This window comes from Notothenia coriiceps, unplaced genomic scaffold (genome assembly GCF_000735185.1).
Source record: "Notothenia coriiceps isolate Sejong01 unplaced genomic scaffold, NC01 NC01_scaffold00002398, whole genome shotgun sequence".
Classification (NCBI taxonomy): domain Eukaryota; kingdom Metazoa; phylum Chordata; class Actinopteri; order Perciformes; family Nototheniidae; genus Notothenia; species Notothenia coriiceps.
Genome location: NW_011335099.1, coordinates 18071 through 41868, shown reverse-complemented (window position 1 = coordinate 41868; position 23798 = coordinate 18071). Strand labels below are relative to the sequence as shown.

Sequence of the window (23798 nt, the reverse complement as noted above, 5' to 3'; positions counted from 1 at the left end):
AAGGCACAACAGTACATTTATAAAAAATAACAGTCACTTATAAACGGAAGAAGATGAATATATTACAACAATAAAAATAGGCTTTCTATTGTAACACATTGCATTGAATACATTACTGATGAGGAGAAATTGTTCATCTTGAGTTTCGAAAGAGAGAAACAGAAAGCAAGAAGCCCCTGAGTCTAGGTTTATGGGCTTTAAGGGATTCTTCTAGCCGCGGTGAGGTAAAATATGTAGACATCAGCATAGATCAAGCATGATGCAGTTTTAAAAGAAAGCGGAAGTACGATTGGAGTGTAAGCATTCGATTTTACCATAACAATTTACAGTACAGGATGGATATAAATTATATTCTCCCTATTCCCATAATGACGTTATACATAAGTGAGTTCACACTCATTTTATTGTTCTGTTAAGCCTCCCACCAATCCTTAAATTACAAAGAAAAGCACCAGTTTAGTGTACCATTGTTGCACAGATAATGCAATAAACTGGGGAGTTTTTCATTCTCAGTGGCCAGAGCAATAGCAGTTGTAGCAACAGACATAAGGGATGAATCATTGTGAGTGCCAGTTCCCCTGCTCATCCTCAAGTGTTCAAGTGTTCAAGGCTGCAGAGGAATGATTGCATGCCTCAGAGAGCAGCTAATGTGCAGAGGAACGGGTACAGGAGGGCGGCGGCACGCCACAAACACAACATAATACATACATTACACACTGGGTGTCAGAAAAACTGTGTGGCAAACATTCACACACTGAAAAAAACTGAAACGTTGACTTCAATTAAATGTATTAGGTCAATACATTTCACATAACTGTATTAGGTTAGTTGAAAGAAATTATATTAAGTTGAACCTAATAGTTTCTATTCAAACTTAATATTATTGCTTTCAACTAACAGATACAGTTATGTGAAATCTGTCCTAATACATTTAATTAAAGTAAACATGCCAGTTGTTTCAGTGCACTACCCATGTTAGGCATCAAGCTATGCAGGTTGTTGAAGTGAATGAAAAAGTCATTCTATTGTCGTTGTATTCTCACTCTTTCTTGAATTTGTCTGAAATTAAGCAGACAGATTTATTTAGAAGGTGATGTTGGAAGAGTTTGAGGGATTATTCCAGAGGCTGCAGATGTTTTGGTGTTGGCAGAGGTTTTTTGTTTTGGTTGCATCTAATCTTTGGTTCATTAAGATACAACATTTACTTTGTGTCCCTCATGATCCTGTGCAGTGGTGCAGTGTAGCAAAAGCTCTCTGCACTGTACTGAGGGCAGGCTGCCAGGAACCTGTTGGTTAAAATGCTGCAGGAGAGCCGTGGTGCAGTCCGCTGAACATAAAGACACTATGTGCTGTTTTTGTTGACCCTGTTTAATGAAAACATCCAGGCTGTTCTTGGTCTTGTTAGCTTAGTTGGTATTTCAATGTTTGCTGAGTCTGCTTTTCCAAAGTACAGAGATGACATTGCTACTTTATGCTGTATATTTTCTTTCTTTTTCTGAACGTGAAATGTATAGGTTATGTACATACTGTAACAGTGCTAATCAGCTACAGTTCAATCAGGAAATATCCATTATTATGAAAACCAGATATCATCTTTTCTATTCCCTACATTTATTATTCCTTGTCAAAACCTTGCGCCTACATTTCCCATAATGCAACTCAAGAGCATTTTCAGACACGTGTGCATACTTTTCTCAGCAGCTAACGTTGCCTGCAGCATCTAGCCTGTAGCAAAGATGAGCAGTGAGCTAAAGGGGATTGGTAAACGTTCAAAATATTTTATTCATTTTTCAAACGTGTAGTCAATAAAGGCCCGGACACACCAAGCCGATTGTGGCCGTCGATGGGCGTCAGGCCGACAATGAGCGTCGACACGCCCTACTCAGATTGGTGTGTCTCACACCATTGTGTCTTTTCAGCCGTGCCGACACCTTTTCGGCCGAAAACCCACCGATTCGGCATGTTGAGTCGGCGGGCAGTCGGCCAGAGGCTGTCGGCAAAATAAATCACTGTGATTGGCTGTTCAGCTAGCGAATCAGTGCATGAGAAGCGAAATGGAAGTGAGGGACCCAAACAAACTATTAAGAACACAAGCGTGAGTCCAAGGGCTGCTAGCTCCAGTACCTCCCGTTCGTCCTGCTCGTTCATGTTTTCAATGGACGAGAGTGAAAATGGAAAGAAAAACGCTATTTGTTGTTTGTTTATATCACGGAATCTGTTCTTCTNAAATAATATCGATAGCAGCGTCCCTAGCAACCACCTTGGTAACAATGAAAACGTTATATGGACGCAATTTTTGCTAGTTATTACGAAGATTAATTCAGGAAATTGCGTCCATATAACGTTTTCATTGTTACCAAGGTGGTTGCTAGGGACGCTGCTATCGATATTATTTCTGTTATGTTGTGTAACTGTTTAATGGTGTTATCTTTATTGCTACCCCCTTCCCCATCAATGTATAGTGTTGGTCCACAGCGCAAACGTATTAGTTTAACAAAATCCGCATCTAAAGATAAGTTATTTTCCCCTGTGCAATTCCAGTCTCACATCACATTGTCATTAACAAATAGACCGAAAACATTTCAAAAAAATAAAATAATACTTTAGTGTGCTTGCTTTTCTCTTTGAAAGTCATCACATAACGGCATTGTAATACACGGTTCGGCTGCATTAAATATTACATATTTGCCGTAGTTCTCTATTTATAGAGCCCTGATGAGAAGACTTCTCGACAAACATGAGGAACTGCCGCCAACACTGAAAACGTGAGCTAAAAGCTCTAAATAAGCTACAATGTTTCTAATTAGTGTTATTTTCTCGGCAAGTGGAGCAGGGCGAACCCAAATGCAGGAGAGTGAAGGCAACAGGAATGCTAAGAGAAAATGCTTTATTTTCAGGCTTGTTCCACACAAGGCAAAACAGAACAGAACTTCAAATTACAAAACAAGCAAGAATCGAACAACAACTAAACAGAAAACCATTACCTAAATACAAGCTGAACTAATGAGGAGCTAAAGAGCGGGGCTGGTGGGGAACAAGTGCCACTAATACTGTAAGAGCAGGACAGACTATCAGAACAGGCGGGAAAACACACAAAGACAGGAAGTTAAAACAGACACGAAAGGGTGAGAATTATTTTCAAAATAAAACAGGAAATACAAAAACAAAGAACATGACAGTTCACGCAAATACAATCAGATCTCTTTCCACCTTCCTTAGACCCTACTTATTCATGCTATCAGGAAAAAAACACGAAATATATTTGAATCAATTATATTGTAAGTTATTTCTAATGATGCTAAGAGTAATCAGAGTCAACCGCTCTTCATTTAATCACCAATGTGTTAATGCTGGTGCTAACTACTTTCGATAGGAAAGAGTTGGTTACTCTGCATAGGACACATTGATTTAATTTAATGATCATCATGAAGAATATAAACATCTAAAAGTAGTTGGTGGTGCAATTATTCTTTAGCTATTACTGTGCAAACGTTCACTTCATAATAATAGATTAAGAGCATTGGCATTAATGTGTCTGTTGCCACTTTAACAAACAAACAGAAGAGGTAAAGTTACGCATTACTCCTGTGTCATGTCAATGACATCGGGAGGTAAAAACAGACTGCAGTTACGTAGATATTGACAAATACATTAGATGTCATTTTAATTTAATTGTATTCATTACACTTACTGACTTACACTGTCCATTACCATCCCTCCATGCTAAAGTGAGGTTATAGGCCCCTCACGACACACTTATCCACAGCCAATAAGAAGTTGCCATTAGAAGATTAAGAGCCATTCTGATTATTGTGCCAAACGATCATTAGACTCTATGTCTTGATTACATCATTTATTTAATTTTTCAGCAGCGCCAAAGTATGACCAGATGTCCTTATAAGCATTAACATGCTGCACCATGTTTTATATCTGTTTTGCTGACTCTGCAGCCTGTCCAGCTAAAACGATGAAAATTAGTTTTAGTTATGATCAATATGATCTGGTTGTGAAAAGTTACACCATTTGGCATCACTGATTGTGTGATTCACGCTTTCCATAAAATCTCCCCCCAAATATTAAACAAGAAATACAAATGCCATTAAATGTACTGTCAGTGCTTCTCAGTATGATGCACAGCTGCTTTAGGGCAGCGTGTTCCTTAGCATTGACCCGCTCCAATCAATGTGTCGAATACACTTTTGGAATGAAAAGTAATTTTTTCTGCAATTTGTAACTTTCCAACTTGCCCATTAAATTGGAAACGCTGACTGTGTGTATATGAAAATGTGTGTGCTATCCTGACACACACTATAACTCTAAATTGCCAATGAACATCCTTTTGAGTCTGGAAGAGATACGACATCAAAAAGCACTATAATGGAATGTGGCTGACACTTATTTTACTGAAATTTGCAGATTCTTATTTTAGGTGTCACATTCCATGTAGTAAAGTTCTTTACCGTCAGAGCAAGATTTAATGTGTTTATAACTAAGGATATATTTGATTGCAGGTCATTTGATTCAGTTTAACAAAAAGAATGCAGTGAATTTTGAGAGCATTTAAAAAGCAACAGATGTGACTGAATTAGAAAACTAAATGCAATCAGGGGTGACGTTAAGTCTTGCACCTGTGATATGCATCTGGTTAGTTTATAACATTTGCATTTCACATTTTTGCATTTACACTTCAACTGATATAAAAGGGCAGTTCATTTGTGAATATTATCCTGCTGATCAAATCTTATTTTCTGCAATATTCCAAAATCCAAATGGAAAAATTCCAATTTTGTCGAGGGGGCTTTTGCGATCGTCCAGGGTCAGCCTATATAAGAATAAGTCATCACTGCACTCCTCTATAGGCAATCAGTTTAGGGATACTATAACTTACTTAAACTTTGTTCATATAGAGTGATATCCAGTTAATGAAACTTTCTTATGTTGGGCTTGAGTAAGTGATGTTGTTACCTTGAGACACAGCCAATTCAGACTGGAGTCATATCCGTGTGTTTGCAGCAGGAACTCCTGGGATCACAAGCAGCCGTGCTCCTTCAGCCATGTGTAGGAACATTGTGAGTGCTAAGTCCATCAGAACTGCTGAGGGGATTTGATTGTCTTGTGTGTTCGTGACATCACAGGTTCAAACAAAGTTGAGCTTAGGGTTCAAATCACTGAACATCAATTGTTCAGTTTAGCTTTCTAAAATCCTCAGAGAGGCAAAGGGAAAACTTTTGATTTTGATTTTTTTTAAATGATCAGCGCTTCCTGTCTTATACTAAAGTGAATGTTGACATTTTCAATATCCCACCATAAACAGAATTTATTTACACTTACTTCAACTTTGAGTTACCTAAATATAATGTGAATAGAGTAAATGTAATATACATGAATTCATCTAAGTTTTTGCAGACAAAAATTATGAGACCGTTACCAACACATTTGATGTAGCGATGATTCAGATGTATTCTCAATACACCAGATTGAAAGAAAGACAGGTTCCTCCTTCTTGGCCTTTAAATGAAACATGACTCTTCACATTTAGTGACAAAAGGACAGGTCTTGACTTGCACATGTCAGGAGTCTTTGTGTGCTGATGATGACTTTTTACAGGAAAAGGTTGCTGTCAGGAGAGCTTTTCCAAAAGGTTTAATTAAAAAATGTTCTCACTAGTGCACATGTGTATATTTAACTGTTTAATACTTACATTTTATGAATCGCAAACATAGTATTATAAATGATGCATTTCTTATGGTTATTTCTGTTTCTCAAAAACCACATTTAGTTTTGGTTTTCATTAAATGTGGTGCAACAGCTCTGGGGCAGCAAGACATTCTTTAACCATTTGCATAAAGCCTTTAAAACAGAGCGAAACTCTGAGGACAGTGTGGGGTAAAAATATAACCAATTAGAGAAGTTGGCTGGATGGCACCCCAACCAACCGTGAAGTGCACCATACATGGCAGTAAAACAGACCACAGAAATTAGAGAAACACACAACTGACCTGGGGTGACTCTTTGATGAGATGTTCCTTACGCAGCCACTAGGAAGAAAACTATTCTGGCTCACTAATCCAAATCCTAACTACTTTTTTGACCCGTCCACACATACTGAAAAACTGTTTTCTTTTAATGTGAGAATAAGTATCATGTAGTCATTTAGTGGTAGCATTTAACCAAATATATTTTGTTTATGTGTTCATTCAATTCAAGAAATCTATTTTATAAACACACACACACGCGCGCACACACGCGCGCACACACGCGCGCACGCACACACACACACACACACACACACACACACACACACACACACACACACACACACACACACACACACACACACACACACACACACACACTCACACACATCCTTGTCTTTGTAGCATTGCGGGAGTACCAGACAAGAGCATCCATTTTGGGGACCACCCCTCTGAAGGTTGTATAGCACTACAAATGATCAGGCAGTATCCTTGAGTGGACATAAACAGAGGAGTCACCTCAAATTATGAATCAGTCAAAGTGGAGGTCACTGACCGGAGTAGAACAGCTTTCTGTTCTTGGATCCATATGTGCACAATCTTTGTTTTCTTATGTGAATACTTGGGGTTACTTTACACACTGTCTAACATAAACACACACAAACCAACACATTCCTTCTGGCCTCTTTATCTTGGCAGATGGATTAAGCCCCGGTGGTCTGGACTTTGTTCACAGAGAGATACAGCCAGGAAGTAGACTCAGCGGGGTGTGAACAGGTCTTACCCAGGGCCCCTCACTAGCTGGATGCAATAAGGAATATAGCAGCCATGAGTAGGCCTATGTGTTAATGCAAGAGGCAAAAACAAGACACGGTGAAGCTGTAACTACTGGACAGGAAACACAAAGTGTTTTGAAGCTGCTAAAGTAGATGTGTTTTTGAGTTTTCAGCAGCCAGGACTGTTGGTTGACTACTAAGAAATGTAACAGATCCTCTTCTCATCCCTGGTAAATTATCTGCTTCACTGCTATATGACACTTTTATCATTTAAAAGTCAGATGATGAAGCAGCATTAAAGATTAAGGTACTGCAGCTGAAGGCAATACTACTTACCAAGCACATGCTGTCTGTTATCATGCTATGTGTTAAATAGTTAGCATGTTAGCATGCCACCATAAGCAGCCAATTCCATTCTCATGTAATATAGAAGTTACTGTTGATTATTTATAAATACCATCCTAATGCTGCTGGGAATCTGCTATCATGCATTTTTACTTATTAATACCAGAATATGCAATGTCTGAGAAAAGTGCGCTTTGATTGCTGTAGGCTGAAGAGCTCATGCTAAACTGAAATGATGGCTTGAAGGTCTAAGAAGAAGATGAAGAAGCAGTAATGTTCGGATGAGGAATAGGTTAAAAATGAATGAATGTTGGTTACATGTATAAAGAGGTTGAACATTTTAGATTTTAGCTTGAAAAGCTGACAATGTACATTGCTAGATTTAAAAATAAAATCATATAGGAAATAAGGAAAGGGAATCAAAGCAAAAAACACTGCCGATAACAACAATAAAAACAAGTTTGTGCAGCAGAAGAACAGATTGTGAATGCTGACTTAGCATTCACACATTTACATGTGTTAGCCCTTCAGGAGCAACTCTGTCTGTTAAAGTTTAACAACCTTAACAGATAAATAACTGATATGATTTGGAGTTTTAATTCCACCCACTCATTAGTATGGCAATCGCCATATTTGATATGTGCAATGATGAATGTGATTTTTTTTCTAATATAATTGCTCTGTTGGCAATAGGCTACTTTCATGACAACATTGGAAAGGTTTGCTTTATTGATATAAAAAATTTGAGCAAATGTCATTCTAAACCTGATGGATTTTCACTGTTGCCTTTGTCTTATTACACAGCCTGACTTCTTCCCTGTAGATATCTCTGGCATACAGACAGCACCAACATTTGGAGGCCGCTATGCTTGCATACACAACACATTGTGCAAGTTGGCACACCGAAAGACTTCCTACCATGTGAACACACACCAGAACACACATCCCCATGGCAGACGACATCCTTCTCACCCCTACACCAGGGTTGCCAACTCTCACGCATATGGCGTGTGACACACACTTTCACTCTCAATCTCACGCTCTCACGCTGCTCAAACTATTCTCACGCCAAAAACAAGATGGACCGGCGAACGTTTTTGGTTGGTTATTTACAATGTTGAGTTGACAGCTGCTCAAGCTGTCGATCCGCTCCCTCCCCGCCCCCCACCACTCTTAACAACGTTAACAGACAGCAGAGCAGTGGGAGCCGGTTGGTCAATCCCTGACCCGTATTGCGCATGCGCAGATCTAAGATCCAGNGGAAGGTAGACAGCGAAAACAGAGCATTTAATTACATTTTCTCTTACTGGACCTCTTTGAAATGCAATTGAATACCCCTGCATTATAGCAACAACAACAACAATAATAATAATAATAATAATAATAGCAATAATAATTGGGAGGGGGGGCGCGGCTGTTCTTATGTTCTCTGAGGGGAGGCTCACCTACCCACACTTTGAAAACCCCTGCTTTAGGCCATATCGAATAAAAGAAGAAGAATATAATAGGGAGGAATGAAACCCTCTTTAATGGTCACTCATACACAGCACACACAGTGAAATGTGGTCTCTGCTTTAACCCATCCTAGTACCAGGAGTCTAGTACTGAGCTATTGTACAGCGCCCGGGGAGCAATGGGAGTTAGGGGGGAAGGGGGATGTCCGGTGCCTTGCTCAAGGGCACCACGGCAGGGCAGGAGGTGAACTGGGACCTCTCCAAGTAGCAGTCCACACTCCATATTTTAGGTCTGGTCGGGGACTTGAACCGGCGACCCTACGGCTCACAGTCCAAGCCCCTACTGACTGTGCCACTAATCTAAAAAAGATTCTAATACAATCTCTCTTTCTCTTTTTGCCAAGAGGTTATAGTTAAGGACATGAAACCAAGATTTGCAAAACATTCTCACTTTAATGAAACTGAATTGATAATTTACTTTAATCATTGATTATCAAAATTGTGATTTTATTAATATTTTCCAATATTTTTTTCTGGTAATTTTAGTTATTTTGTTCTTATTGTCATGGCATAAATAAATAACCTATAGCTTATTACGCACAGTTGAATCCCTGTTAACATGATTCATGTTCTTTGCGATACCTTAAACATTTAACATTTTATATCCATTCCATTTTTCCCTTTTAATTGGAATTGTATTTTTGGCAGCAAACTGTTGGAAACAGCATCATCTCAAACAGGATTCCCTCCATCTTAGATAGGATTCACGCTGAACTTGTGAAACATGTGATTCACAATGTCTTTATTCAGATAATTAAACTCTTAGTGTTGTTTGAAACTGACACCAGTGGTCTTTTCTGCAGATGTGATATCGATAATCCTCACTCATGGACATCATGGAAGTCATGATAACGCTTGGCCAGATATTGCAGTGGTAGCCCTCTGTGGATCAAAGTGAATTCTTCTTATGAGCTAAATAAGAAACAGTGTTTAATGGCAGTGTGTCTGGTCTGTGTGTGCAGGTCTGTGAGGAGCAGAAGTGTGAGGAGGAGGTCTTCCCTCTGGCGATGAACTACATGGACCGCTTCCTGTCTGTGGAACCCACCAAGAAGAGCCACCTGCAGCAGCTGGGGGCCGTCTGCATGTTCCTGGCATCCAAACTGAAGGAGACAATGCCACTCAGTGCCGAGAAACTCTGCATCTACACCGACAACTCCATCACAACCACCCAGCTGCTGGTAGGTCTCCATCACAGCACAGCACTTTGGGCTTCGGTCAAGTAGTCAAACTGCATTTACACTGAGCGATGTTTTGATTGTGTGACACCTGGAGGTTAAAGATGTGTGTCTGCTGTGGGAAAACTAGACATGTTCCTCATGGACTACTAAAAGCGCTTCTAGATACCCCGTGCGTTCTCTTGGTGTTGTTTATGGCAGGCAACTTGGAAGACCGGAACAAAGATATTACCTCATTACCAATGCTTGATTAAAAAACGGCGGACTGGTGGGTCACTTTTAAAGTTACGGCTGCAAGGCCTCCTTTCCTAAAGGATGGTCCTGGGTGTCTTGTGCAAAAATGCCACTTAGATACTTCTGGGTCATTTCCCTCCATTAAGAACCTTCCTAAGCCAAAAAGATTAGTCCTCCACAAAGCTAGTCTTAGTGGGGATACAATAGGCAAAGCTCATAAGTATATCACTTATTTCCCTATGTCTGGCATCAGGCCCTCCGTCTGTCCGTCTGAACGATTTCTTCGATCCAGACATTTCCTCGTCTTATTATTGTCCCAGGGGTAAAGCTTCTAAAATGTTTAGTCATCTCTAGGCCGATTCTTGAAGCTCCACCACCAAGATACATTACCCAGTGACCAACACTCCATCATGGTCCCCAGAGGAGGCTCCCTAATGGGTTTTGATGACCCCTGACCTTCCTTGTTCACCTTAAAGCCAAAGATCCCCACATGTAGACCGAACCCCTTCGTCCCCATCTCTGTTAATCCCTGCATCTGTCTGAGGGATCAAACTTGAACCTGTCCTTCTGTCCCTCTGTCCACACAGCAAATGGAGCTGCTGGTTCTGAATAAGCTGAAGTGGGACCTGGCTTCAGTGACCCCCCTTGACTTCCTCGACCACTTCCTGTCTCAGCTGGCTGTCAGGAGAGAGAACAGGCCCATCCTCAGGAAGCACGCTCAGACCTTCGTGGCTCTGTGTGCCACAGGTACGCATGGGGATATATTACATACGTCTCTTTTGACATCAGGACAAAGTGTTCCCATTCGCTGTTGAGGCCGTCCTCATGTATTTCACAGTATTCTATATCTTTTTAAAACGTTGCAATTGCTTTACGTTAACACTGAAGAGATTGTTTTCTCTCAGCTGTGACACAGTTGTTAAATGGTTGTCTACCAATCGAAAAGGCTCCAAAGTAACCAAAACTCACAAAACATCTACAAAAAAAACTGTATTAACTCAAAGAAAACTTAAAATCCTATATAAATCCTCGCATTACAGGGAAAGTAAGTGGACAGATGACACAGTTGAAGTAGCAACCAATGAAACCCTTAAAATGGTATATCACACATTACAGTGATTGTCTCTTAGACAGCGTTACAGTCTGAGTTAGTAAAGAAGCAGCCAGTAACAACACAAATAAATGATTAATTACTGCTGCTGGTTCATGTTTTAATAATACTTTCATGAGGGAAATAGTGACGGAACATTACAACCTCTATCTATTATTCCAACTGGACTTCCTGGGTCACATTTAAATGTCTAAAATGCCGTTCCCTTTAACACCACCTGCCCATGAACCCAGCCCCTGTGTTTGTTTTGTGTGACAGGCTTGGTGAGAAACAGATGACATATAAAGAGATGGTGTCATTAGAATACAAAAAGCTGTAACTGTATGCCATTACAGTCACAGTGCCACCCAGCTGTTAATATACAGTCATTATCCAAGAGGTCAGCATCTCTTTTACAGACAGATTTTTTGTTTTCATCTACATTCATCTTCTCCTTTTTTTAAATATATATATTTTTTTAAATGCTGTAGGTAGACCCCTGATATGCAAAAAGTAAATAATGTTTGCTTTTAATTCATGTATTGAAATAAAACCGAATTTCTAAAGTATACTATTCACTATAATTGTCTCTAGAATCCTGTGGGCCTTTATCTCCTGTATTTGCAATTCAGGAGTTGGACATCTAGTTTGATTCAAATACTGTCAGTGCTACTACTCAATATATTCTATTGAAAGCATCATCTCTGCCAATAAGAGAGCAGATGTGTACTCTGCTTTGTGAGCTATACTATGCTCTTTACTAGCATTGCATTTGACATTGAAGTGAATGAACAGTAACAAAAAGTCAAGGTTATTTGACTTTTATCTGGTGATACTTAGATTAAGCAACTGATTACTATTCTTCATATTAGTAATGTTAACATAATTCATTTTTAAACTAACCCTTCAAACCCTGTGCATGGAATGGAGTTACAAAATGTTGTTATTGGTTGTCTATTGTTGTGTCACTTGTTATTTAAAATGTGCCATATTAATGTTAAGTTCCATGGTGTTGCAGATGTGAAGTTTATTGCCAGCCCCCCCTCCATGATAGCAGCAGGCAGCATGGTGGCAGCGGTGGAGGGGCTCCAGATGAGGATGGTGGGCAACAGCTTGATGTCTCAGAAACTGACAGAGCAGCTGGCACAGACCATCAGGAGTGACCCGGTGGGTACACACACACACACACACACACACACACACACACACACACACACACACACACACAGAATGTCTGACTTTCCGCTAACCTGTCCTCTGTCCGCAGGACTGTCTCAGGGCGTGTCAGGAACAAATCGAGGTGCTGCTGGAAACCAGCCTCAGACTGGCACAACAACCCCAACACACAGTTGCCATGGAAACTAAGAACATCAGCGAGGAGCAGGACCTCTCAACGACACCCACAGATGTCCGGGACATCAACATCTGACTGAGTGACGGAGAGACAGGAGCAGGTGGAGCTGATGAAGTGGACAGAAACACATGGCTTTGTGTCACATGTGGAGTGTCAAAGGGAGCTGGACTCAACAGTGTTTGGAACTGTTTACATGAGGTCCAGTATGAACTGAGGCGGGACCTGAGGAGGCGCTGACACCTTCAGGACATGAGAACCTTAACACTGTTACCAGCTGACTCAGAGAACAGGGGGCAGTCGGCTGCAGCCACCAATGTGTTGTTTTCAAGGCTGTCTGGACCCAGGCCGCATTTACAAAAGGAAAATAAAACCATATCACAGAGACTGAAAAGTGACTGGGGCGTTTAAATGCCTGTATCAAATGTGTTATTCATACAAAATGAGAAGAAGAATACAGATTTAGCTGGCGACACACCTCACTGACGGTGAAGCTCTCGTATGATCAAAAGGAAACTACGTGGGTTAACATCTTTTTAAATGTGCATCTTTACATAAGACTGGAACAGCAGGAAATAGCTGCCCTAAACAAGTCTATTCTGTATTCCTATACATAGAACCATACTGCCTTCTATAGCATGTCACATAAGGAGTGTGCCCTCAGCCACTTAAAGAGATCTTACTTGATTTTAAATATTCTAAGTCATAATATGATTTTTTTTATTGTGTTTGATTACAAGTTTGATAAACATGGGTCCTGGTCAACATGTAAAGTGCTTACAGTATTGAGCTGTATGGTTTTGCTTCAAGACCATGTTCAAGACGCAAGACATGATGGTAAACATGAACATGATGATGTCATCATTAGTGAGGTTGAGGTTTCTAAATTGAGACCCAGAAAAGCTTATCTGTTTGTTTTTTGGCTGATAAAATGTACTTATGGAATGTGTTGAAACCGTTATTATATGTTATTACTGACTTGAACCACTGCTCTCAGTGTAGTGCACACCTTACACCACTAGAGGAAGCTCAGTGCATCTCCTGTGCATCAGAAGCAAAATACATTGAACAAAAACATGAAGACCAATTGTGTACACACACACACACACACACACACACACACACACACACACACACACACACACACACACACACACACAAAGTAAGAAATCAGGTGTACTACTTTATTTGCTGGCTATATTTATTATTTCACATCACTTGACTTCACAGCTTAAAGGTGGGGTAGGTAATTTTGGAGAAACCAGCTCGAGTGCGCTAGAATTTGAAACTAGCCAAAAAATCTGCCCCTTCCTTCAGACTTCCTTACAGAGCCCCTCCTCCAACACACACGAACGCGCACATGACCAATGAGGGCACGAGATAAGTTTTGTGCACAGATGGAAGGCTCGACAAGGCAGGGTAGGCATCCAGTTATTTTTAGCCGGGCGCGCAAAATGAATGGTCGTGCTTTTTAACAGTACTCACGGCTCTCCACAGAGGACATTTTTTAATGGATTTTATTGTCAAAGCATTTCATCGTATTCATCTGCTACTCGGGATCGTTAACACGAGCATCTCCCACTGGAATACTACACCATCAAAGTTTGTTTCTGATAGTGAATTACCGTACCCCACTTTAAAAGATGAGCTGTTCAGCTGCTGTATTAACCATTTCATTCTGCTATGATACATTCTTTTTAAAAGCGTTATCCTAATTTTAAGCTTTTATCACGTTAAGCAGGTGTTGGTGCCTATTGTTTTGTCTGTCTCTGTTAAAGATGTAATTAAAGGAAAACTGAATACCACTTGTTAAACTGTTGTATGTTGTTTTCTATATTTTTAAATGAATTCCAAGGCAGTGCCTCTACAGAGGCAGAGCGGCTGCAGTGAGGCATATTTTTGTAAGGCTGACCCAAAATGTACAAGGGGCATAGCAACGGTCTCCACACACGCCCCCGACCCGTCTACAAAAAGCAAACTGCCCGCCGGAGTCTCTTTTTCCTCCCTCCCACCTTAAGATTTTGGAAAAATATTGGCAGAAAATAAACATATTTGCAAACATACCCATGATACTCAATAACATGGTTTGTCCAGCAGGATAATCTGCACAGATTTAACAACAACTTATTGCCCTTTTCCAAAAAAAGTTGAAGCGCGGGAAAAATGCAATCGGCACATGAAGTAAATAGGCTNGGTGGTAGACTCATCAGAGCAAAGTGGGCTCACAGGGAGGGGGGGGGGCATGTATAGTATGTGTATTCACTCTCTGTCCTAAACGCCTTGTTGGAGCTCCTGCCCCCCCCCCTCCCTGTGAGCCCACTTTGCTCTGATGAGTCTACCACCGTTACAGCGGAACATCAGTGATCATGTTACAATGTCGTTAGCAACCAGAAAATGACACCAGCAATGACAAACAGATGAGAATGCTGCGTGGGGTCTAGGTGCCGTGTTGGCGGGACGTTGCGGGGCTCGCTGCTCCGCCCTTTGAGGCTCGAGGAGCGGACAGTGTGAGCTGTATTACTGGTGTCGTTTCCTGGTTGCTGCGAGACACCGCCGAACAAACACAGGCTGTGTGCTCAGGCTGGCTGTGTGTGGCGAACTGTGAGTGGAGATCAGCGGAGCCGCGGCTGAGAAAGGATAAGGCTGAGTGAGTGTGTGTGTGTGAGGAGCTCCGCGGAATGGTCCATTTGGACCTGGGTATCGTTTCGTCATCATAGCCTACCTAGGAAGAAACAAATGGAAAAAAGGCCTGAGGAGCAGAGGGGGCCTGCTGTCATTATAGCAGGATAGATTAACCAGGGTTGCCAACTCTCACGCATCTGGCATGTGACACACGCTTTCACTCTCAATCTCACGCTCTCACGCTGCCCAAACTATTCTCACGTCAAAAACAAGATGAACCGGCGATCGTTTTTGGTTGGTTATTTACAATGTTGAGTTGACAGCAGCTCAAGCTCCCTCCCCGCCCCCCACCACTCTTAACAACGTTAACAGACAGCAGAGCAGTGGGAGCAGCCGGTTGGTCAATCCCCGACTCGTATTGCGCATGCGCAGATCTATGATCCAGTAGAAATGATAAAAAGTAAAAGTCTGCTGCTTATTGTTCTACTAGGCCAAAATAGAGTCAAGAGTGTATGAGAGTGAGAGTGTGTTAATATATTTGGCAGTTTGGAGTAAGTCTGTAGATTTGTTTGTGTGTGTGTTTCATGTATAGGCCTCTCACGATAATTAATTTTGTTGGATACATTTTCCCGGAAATTAGTGCGATAAACGATAATATTGTCGGCACCGTTGTATGACCATTTTAGACCACTGACATAATGATAATATATAATAATAATTCAAGTACATCCTTTCAAACTGCTAGTCACATCCTCATGTGGATGGCAATTTATCGAGTTCATTTGTATTTATCGTACGTTAAGTCAATTATTTGCTTATCGCGACAGGCACACAATAAAACAGTGGAAACAAACATGTGTTTGACTTTCATTAGTGAATGAAACTTTGTGCCCTTTATAGTCTGTGTCCAATATTGTGTATTAGTATATATTGTATATACTATATATCCTATATATATGCTAAGGTCCCGCTACTGACACGATAGCAGTCATTTAGTGCGCATATGTGTAATTAAACCCATGATATCAAAATCTCACTCCAGCCAGGTACCCAAAGTTGGCAACCCTGCCCTACACACACACATATATTCACACATAAACATAGACGATCATAGTTCCTGTCCTACATTCAGGCAGTCTGACAGCAGGAGGCTGGAGAGGTGGAGTGATTGGAACCAGATGAATGGTTATACTGAAGCTTTCCAACACTACACACACCAACACTCTCTCTTCTCCCGTCACTTCCTTTGCTTTCACATCTCAAAGCCCCTACAGCTGATTAAAACAATGTGTGAGATGATGCCTTACCAAAACCTTATCGTCAATGGGCGGTGTGCGTGAGAGAGAGATAGGTGAAAGACACAGGCTGACAGTTTGTGTGTACGTGCATGAATTTGATAAAAGCTATACACGAGCAGAATTGGCTGAAGAAGAGCACGAAAGAAACACCGTCAAGACTTTCTGTGTGGATTTGGAGATAAATCACACAGCAGACATACCTGTCAAAACCTACCTAGACATATCTATCAACAACGGAGAAACTGAGAGGACTTTCTCCACCCATATCGTACCAAATGGGATTAGAAACAGATGGGCTTAAACTACACCATTAAAATGAAACAGTGATGCATTTGTTAAAAAATGAAAGAGTGGCGAAAGAATAGTGAGGGATTGTACCAATGGAAGCCAAACTCTTTCATTAAACGTCCATGTTTATGGGAGCAGTTTGAATATCCAAATTAGTTCCACCTATTTATTTTCATCTCAATCCCCCCTCTGTGCCTCGGTCCCTTCCTCCTGTGATTAAAATGCATACCTGATCTATTTTCATTAAACTCTGAAGAGGGGTGGGACTTCCCTGTGCCATCCAAGCACTTAAGGTATTATAGCACTTGGAATGTGATCAATACATCAGCCCTTTTAGCTGGAGACGACACTTTGGAGTCCAAAGCAAATGGATTTTCCTTCAGCACCAGGAAGTAAAATCTCATCGCTTGACTTCATGGCGACTTTCTTTCTGTAGCACTTAAGAGAAGAGGAACGAATACGCTGCCAAAAAAGATGGATGAAAATGAAGAGGCCATTTGAGGTAAGATCGGCACACGGGTTGAGTTAATCAAATAATGGAATTTCTGTCCTTAATTTTAATCATATAAGATGACAGACGACCAAACACAGTCCATCTATTTCATTTTAGCTTCCCTAAAGAATTGTTGAAACTTTGGTCAATTGTAAAAAATGTTGCATTGTGATTACGTTTCCAGCTTCTTTCCTACACAATGTTGGTACAAAAACATCAGATCATTCTGGTTCCTTATCAACTTAATACCAATCAAATAAAACAAACTAAAGACAATAGGGGTAGCAATGATCAAACTGTTCTGCTTACGAACAAAGAGGGTAGAATGAGAGCCTGACAAGAATGTTAAATGAATTGGAGTGTGGGGAGATTAAAGACTGAATAAGGAGATCAGTGGCGGGTGAGAGAGGGAGGGGAGTACAAAACAAACCGAGGGGCGCCAGAAACAGAATCCCATCAGTAGTGATCCATCAGTTGGACTTGAGGGGAGACAGAAGAGAAAGTTGGAGCGGGCACACAATCTGCCACACGATGGCTGTGAGACTGCTTCCTGCTTCTATTCTATCCATTCAGCTGCACACCCACCCTCAACCATTACCATGGGCTCACCTGGGATGTGGGAAGTGTCTATCTTGCAGACTGTGCCAAATCTTTTGTTGCCGTCCGTTTTTGGTAGTCCCTGCAGTGTCAACTTATATCAGTATCAACAAATCACAGTGCAGGCTAAGCATAAAACAAAGCTGGGGGGTTAGAAATATGCAGCTTGGTCTTTTAAAAATGACGTTCCCATTCAACAAAACTGCATCGTCAATAACGTTTTGAAATGTAAACTTTAACTTTAACTTTGATTAAATGTAATATGTCAACAAATTACACATAATTGTACTAGGTTAATTGACAGCAATACCATTAGGTTTCAATAAAAAACAATGATGTGTCATTTGTCGACATGATATATTTAATTAAAGCCATTGTTTGAGTTTTTTCAGTGTATGTATCCCTCGAAACGTCATTGAGAAAGAAGTTTAACGTTTAATAATGTTTATCTTGTAGGAGATTGGTTGGCAGGTGACCTTTTGACAGTATCCATGTCCATATCCATAGTATCCCTATGAGATGTTACACTTCTCCTTGAAGAACAGAGGGTTGTTGTATTACAATCAGAGTATGAACATCATAATTTCCGAGGCGAGATGATATACTGTCTTATAAAAGTATACCATGAGTTAGCCTCCTTTATATCAGTGTAAACCCTTTGAAACAATATCATCTGTTTGCTGACAGTGTATTTATTCTCAGGAGCTCCCAGCATCCCTTTGCGGGGCGTCCGGCAGTGTGCAGTGACAAGCAGCAGTCACTGGTGTGTTTACAACAAGTTCTTAAGGTCAGACCAGGGGCCAAACACCCTGAGAGGGTCAAACATCCACCAGAGATACTTAATGAGCTGACAAGCATGTCCATTCACTGCTCCTCTGATAGTTGGCAACCGCCTCAAATAAAAAAGAGCCTAAACAAAGGCCTGAAGCAGAGACAGTGAGGCAGAAAATAAAATGTGTATCGACTTCTTCTGCTCAAACTGTGAGCTACTGCCAACCAGAAGGTAAATAAAGGGTTTCATCCATGTGATTTCTTTCAAATGTTTATTGTTGTTTGCAAGATGCTACATTTTCAATGGGTTGTCGATTGGTCATTTTCAATTTTAACAAAACTGGCTGATTTGTCTTTTCACTTGCAATGCTTTCATCAAGACTAATACACACATACAAAAAGCGCTGACCCGGGTTACGGTGTTACCTAACTTATAATTTAAAAAAAACTAAATACCAGAGAAAATAGTCATATACATTTCCATAGTGTTTGTAACATTGTAAGTTTGGGTTGCATTACGCTATTATCCAAAGGGACTTCGATAGGATTCAATACCGTAGACGTTATTACGGGACTTTGGGGTTAGGTATCCTGCCCAAGTATACGCCATGTTGACTGGATAGATCCACTGATCCTCCGATTGGTGTGTCAGTGATTGGTGGATAAGTGCAATAACCTCAGCCACAGCTTTCCCAACCTCAAATGATTGTCCAACCTCGAGACTCTTGGAGACAAGATTAGGCTTGTTAAAGTGTGTGAAATCCAAAAACACATGATGACCAGTAGTTGTAAGCACCATATGAATTTACATGGAATGAGTAAAGCATGTCCAGCCCTGACATGATACTGTATCTCTGACCTGTTAATTGTTTCCAAGCCAAGGTAAGATGATATGTCATTGCAGTGAAAAAACGCAGGATTTACAAGAGATAAGAGCATCGACTTTTAGGTTTTACCGCAAAGCCTTTGTAAAGAATCTGGCTGTAGCTCTCACTGCAGTTCTTAGTAAGGATTGTTGGGTAACACATCTTTCAGGCTTTGATTCATTTTTAGTAATCTCGCAATAATATTTTTGTGACGGTGTGTTCACGTGAAACAGATGAAGCCCAGAGACAGGCGGAGATGTCTCAGACTGCCACTAAAATGTGCCGTGACCCTGTGAATGACCCACACATCCACTATATACACTGTTCTTATCTTCTCCCCGCCACCTCAGATCCTTTTCGCCTCCAGGCATTTCCCCCTTCTCAGAGTTCCATTTACTCAATCTTCTCCCCTTCGTCCATGCTCCAGGTTTTCGTGGATCAACCTTTGTTCTAAACACATTTTACCTGTTCACTTTGATTACCAATCATCTAAGCTCATGTGAAGAAATGCTGTGGAATGTGGGGACAGGATTATTTTCCTTAAAGATCAAAAGATTGACCTGATTAACCTGTGAGCTTCTGCCATCTGGACAGTCCTTTCCATCAGGGCCGCTCCATGACGCCTTTCTGTCCTTTGCCCTTTTGGTTATTTATCCAACATTTGAGTATTAAACGCTCAAAGTGGGACATTTCTAGTTCACTCCTTTTACAGGACAAAGCTAATGGGTGGCATAGTAACTCGTGTTTGACCTATATGGTCCTATTATAATGAGTCAATGAGGGAAGGGGTATGGCCAGAACTGTAGATGTTATATCAAACACTTTCTTTGATCATAGAACTGTTAGCAATAGCTGGGCTAATTCAACTTCAACACACACACACTGGGAAACATTTGTCAATAAACAAAGTCTTTGTTATATATAGTACGTCTAAAACTCGGAAATTCTAATGGTACTCCTATTTGTTTCTCTTCTTCTGTTTTTTCCATACATTCACACATAATGAAGAGCACATAGGATCATATTTGCATCAAATAGCTGGTGTTACATGCAGTCTGTGAATAATCTAATATTGGGTCTCATAGGATTTGTTAGAAAATATAATCTTCTTTGCATAAACCTGTTAAAACATATTTTTTTGCCAGATCTCATCCTCCAGATATTTCTGTTTTTAAAGAGTAGTAGGCACATGGGAAGGTGAGAACTGAGGAGGAATTACAGAAACTCTACAGCCTTGATGGTCTTTAATGACTGTTACCTGAACCATTCAATCAGAACCAGAAAGCTAGTGACACAAATTGAAAATACTCAGCTTGAACTCACTATTTAACAAAATAGAAAATGTGCATTTGTATGAAAAACATCATCCCATTCAGGTCCTTTTGAATCAATGTCCAAACAGAACCTTTCTCAAGTCTGTGCACCTCTGATTGTATTTAATTGATCCAAGTCTTTGGTAATTATCTGATCTGGCAGCAGAACCAGCTGTAAGGTCTGCTTAGGATTCAGAGGCTTTTAATGAGGACAGCCGTGGCATGTCAGCCCCTCATTGACGTCCCCATCATCCCTACAATCATCACCACTGCCTTCTCCCAGCAGACTTACTCACAGCCTTCTCACGCGACCCGACAGGAATTGGCCCTCGGTCAGGGTTCTGAAGGCGGGACGAGGCGCCTTCCATGACTTGATAGGCTGGCACGATGTGCACACGCTCAGGTTTGGTGATAATAATGGAGGGAGATGGATCCTTTGAGTAGGCGATTCGTTCTGAATCACTGGATCCACAGCTCAATAAGAAAGTAGGTTGTTGCTTTGTTAGAAGACCGATCACAGTATAGATGAGTTTTCATTTGAGTAAGCAGCTGATTGGCTGCATAGAACGATGCAAGCACTCACTTCAGTGTAGATAAGTCAAAAATATATCATGATAAGTTTAAAAATGAGGTTCAACTTAATATTATTGCTTTCAACTGACCTACAGTAATACAGTTATGTGAAATCTGTTGATATGATACATTTAATTAAAGCAAACATTTCCGTTTTTTCAGTGTACGTATATGAGATGGCCCTTTCATATTAATTGAAGTATAAAATGGTGGTGCCTGCATGATGCATGAATGTACCTGTCCTGTTGTGAATACAATTTAAATACAGTTCTGAATATTTGTTTTAAGATCACTGCAAAATGATCAGTTTCTCTGGTTTTACTATTAATAGGTATGTGTTTGAGTAAAATATTTTATTTTTTCATTTTATTCAATAAACTACTGACTACATTTATCTGTGTTGGAATTCAACAGACACTGGGATGGAATGGCTGCCATACATGTAGAGATTGAGATTTAAGAACATTTGGAGTGGTCTCTTAATTTTTTTGAGAGCTGTACAGTATGTCCGTTCTGGATATTTTACAGTGAAAGTACAATGTGTGTATACCCCAGTTTTCTCATAAGATATCTCTCCTCAGGGATTCTAATGTGGGAGTTCAACTAAACCCTTGTAAAACCAGACTGTCATGACATCACTACACATTTACTACAATACTTACATCTTGAAAACATCCACTAAACAATCTGATCAATTCAGGTTGCTTTGAAAGACGATAATACAAATGTAAAATTCATAAACCTATACAAAACAATTAAAGTTATATTTGGAGAGGAAAAACAAAGAACTTTTAACCTATGGGCCAAACTGTAACAGAAAAACAAAGTTTAACCTACACACAGCAAGATAGTCTGCAGTACATTACCTGTAAAACAGCTGATCTCTACCGGCATTGACCTCACCTTATAACTTCTGAGAGAAAACCGATGTTGTAATTATATCAGAATTCATGTTTTGTGTTCCCTGCATTGTCAATATGGAGAAAACACTCGATGTGATTTCGTCCACCTGAAGAGGAGGGAGCTCGTTTCTCACAGGAGTCATGACTCTCTGTCAGCATGAATAATGTTAATGTGGGCTGAACATGCTGGTGCTCAAGGAGTCATTTGACATTGGAGCAGTGGGTGGTGTGTTCATGAGCCGTTTGACATGAAGGGGAACAAACGTGAAGCGACTCTCATCTCAAAGCATCTTAATGATGTGGCTGCGAGGTGGCCTGTTCTGCCTTCTGCCTCTCACTGCTATCAGGACAACCCTCCCTGCTACACATTTCCCATAATGAGCTATAACTCATATTACACCTTCTGAGCAAAAATGAGACACGATTAGATAAATAGCAAATGGCTCCCAAGGATAGACATGTTCCACTCTTCCTCTCCTCTTTATGATCTCACTCAGATCACAGTTATATAACTGGATCAGATTCAAGATCTTCCACAGAATACATTTCAAATAATTTCCTTGTTTGGGATGAAGCAACACAATACATTTCTGTAACAAAGATGCACCTGAAAAACGGAAACTTTGATTTTGACCTTAATTAAATGTATAATATCGACACATTTTAGATCAATCTATTAGGTTAGTTGAAAGCAACAATATTACGTTGAACGGATTTTTGATTTCAACTAATCTAACACAGTTGTGAAATCTGTTGACATAATTAATTTAATTAAAGTCAACATTTCAGTTTTTTCAGTGTATTCTGAAGAGCTGATGCTATTCCCGTGTGAAAGAAAGGGTTTCAGAGGGAAATGCTATCCAGTCAAAGATGATTTGGATGGACATGGCTCTCTTTGACTCGGATATAATTGACTAAAAGGACAGACAAAAGCCTGAGAGAGGGATGAATCCCATCTCCATGTCCATGACCAGAGAGTGCTCAGTGGAACAGTGATTGAACTTGTGTGCTGCAACATGGAGCTGACGGCTTTGGCTTCTCTTTAGGAGAAAAAGATAAGTCTGTTTCAAAGGTGACCACATTTTAGGGAGTCGCATACTTTACATTTTTTAACAAGAAAATAATGTGTAGGGGGGCAAGTTTTCTGTCGTGAACTCTTCATAGGGAGCAGCCATGAAACAACAGTTAAATCTGGGCATTAAATACAGCCCTGTTCAAAGGAAAAGACCAAATGCAATAATGTGTCAGTCTGTCTCACAAACACACTGGGTCCTACTGAAGATGTAAATATAAAAATATTGAACATTGAAAAGAACACAGCTGATCTTTAGTGTTAAGCATAAATGACTCAAACAAAAGTAGAAGTTAATTTGTTTGGAACTATTGTTTAGCTGCACATGAATATGAATGTAATTCTCAAGTATGTATTTCTGGTGTGTTGTGGATTTAGTAGAAAAAACACCGTGTTTGTTCATTGTAATGGAGGAATTGTCACCCAGTGCAATAGTGTTGTAATAGTTGTTGGACATTTAGAGCTCTATGACAACAGTAGGCGACAGTAGTATTCTATATGGACATAGAGCTCTATGACACAGAGATATATTTACTTATTTAT

General features: G+C 40.3%; 1 protein-coding gene across 1 annotated transcript; it reads left to right on the top strand.

The window, feature by feature from the left end:
- Positions 1-9572: 9572 nt before the first annotated feature.
- Positions 9573-13598, top strand: LOC104967413 (G1/S-specific cyclin-D1-like). Its single transcript, XM_010796857.1, has 4 exons — positions 9573-9788; positions 10607-10766; positions 12128-12276; positions 12377-13598. The coding sequence occupies exons 1-4, from the start codon at positions 9618-9620 to the stop codon at positions 12536-12538; spliced, it is 642 nt and encodes a 213-aa protein (XP_010795159.1). The 5' UTR covers positions 9573-9617; the 3' UTR covers positions 12539-13598.
- The last annotated feature ends 10200 nt before the right edge of the window (positions 13599-23798 follow it).

Excerpts from the sequence above, each read along its gene's own strand:
- LOC104967413 (XM_010796857.1), top strand. The coding sequence starts at position 9,618 with ATGAACTACATGGACCGCTTCCTGTCTGTGGAACCCACCAAGAAGAGC. Across the intron at positions 9,789-10,606 it reads TCACAACCACCCAGCTGCTG|CAAATGGAGCTGCTGGTTCT; the intron begins GTAGGTCTCCAT and ends CTGTCCACACAG. Across the intron at positions 10,767-12,127 it reads CGTGGCTCTGTGTGCCACAG|ATGTGAAGTTTATTGCCAGC; the intron begins GTACGCATGGGG and ends ATGGTGTTGCAG.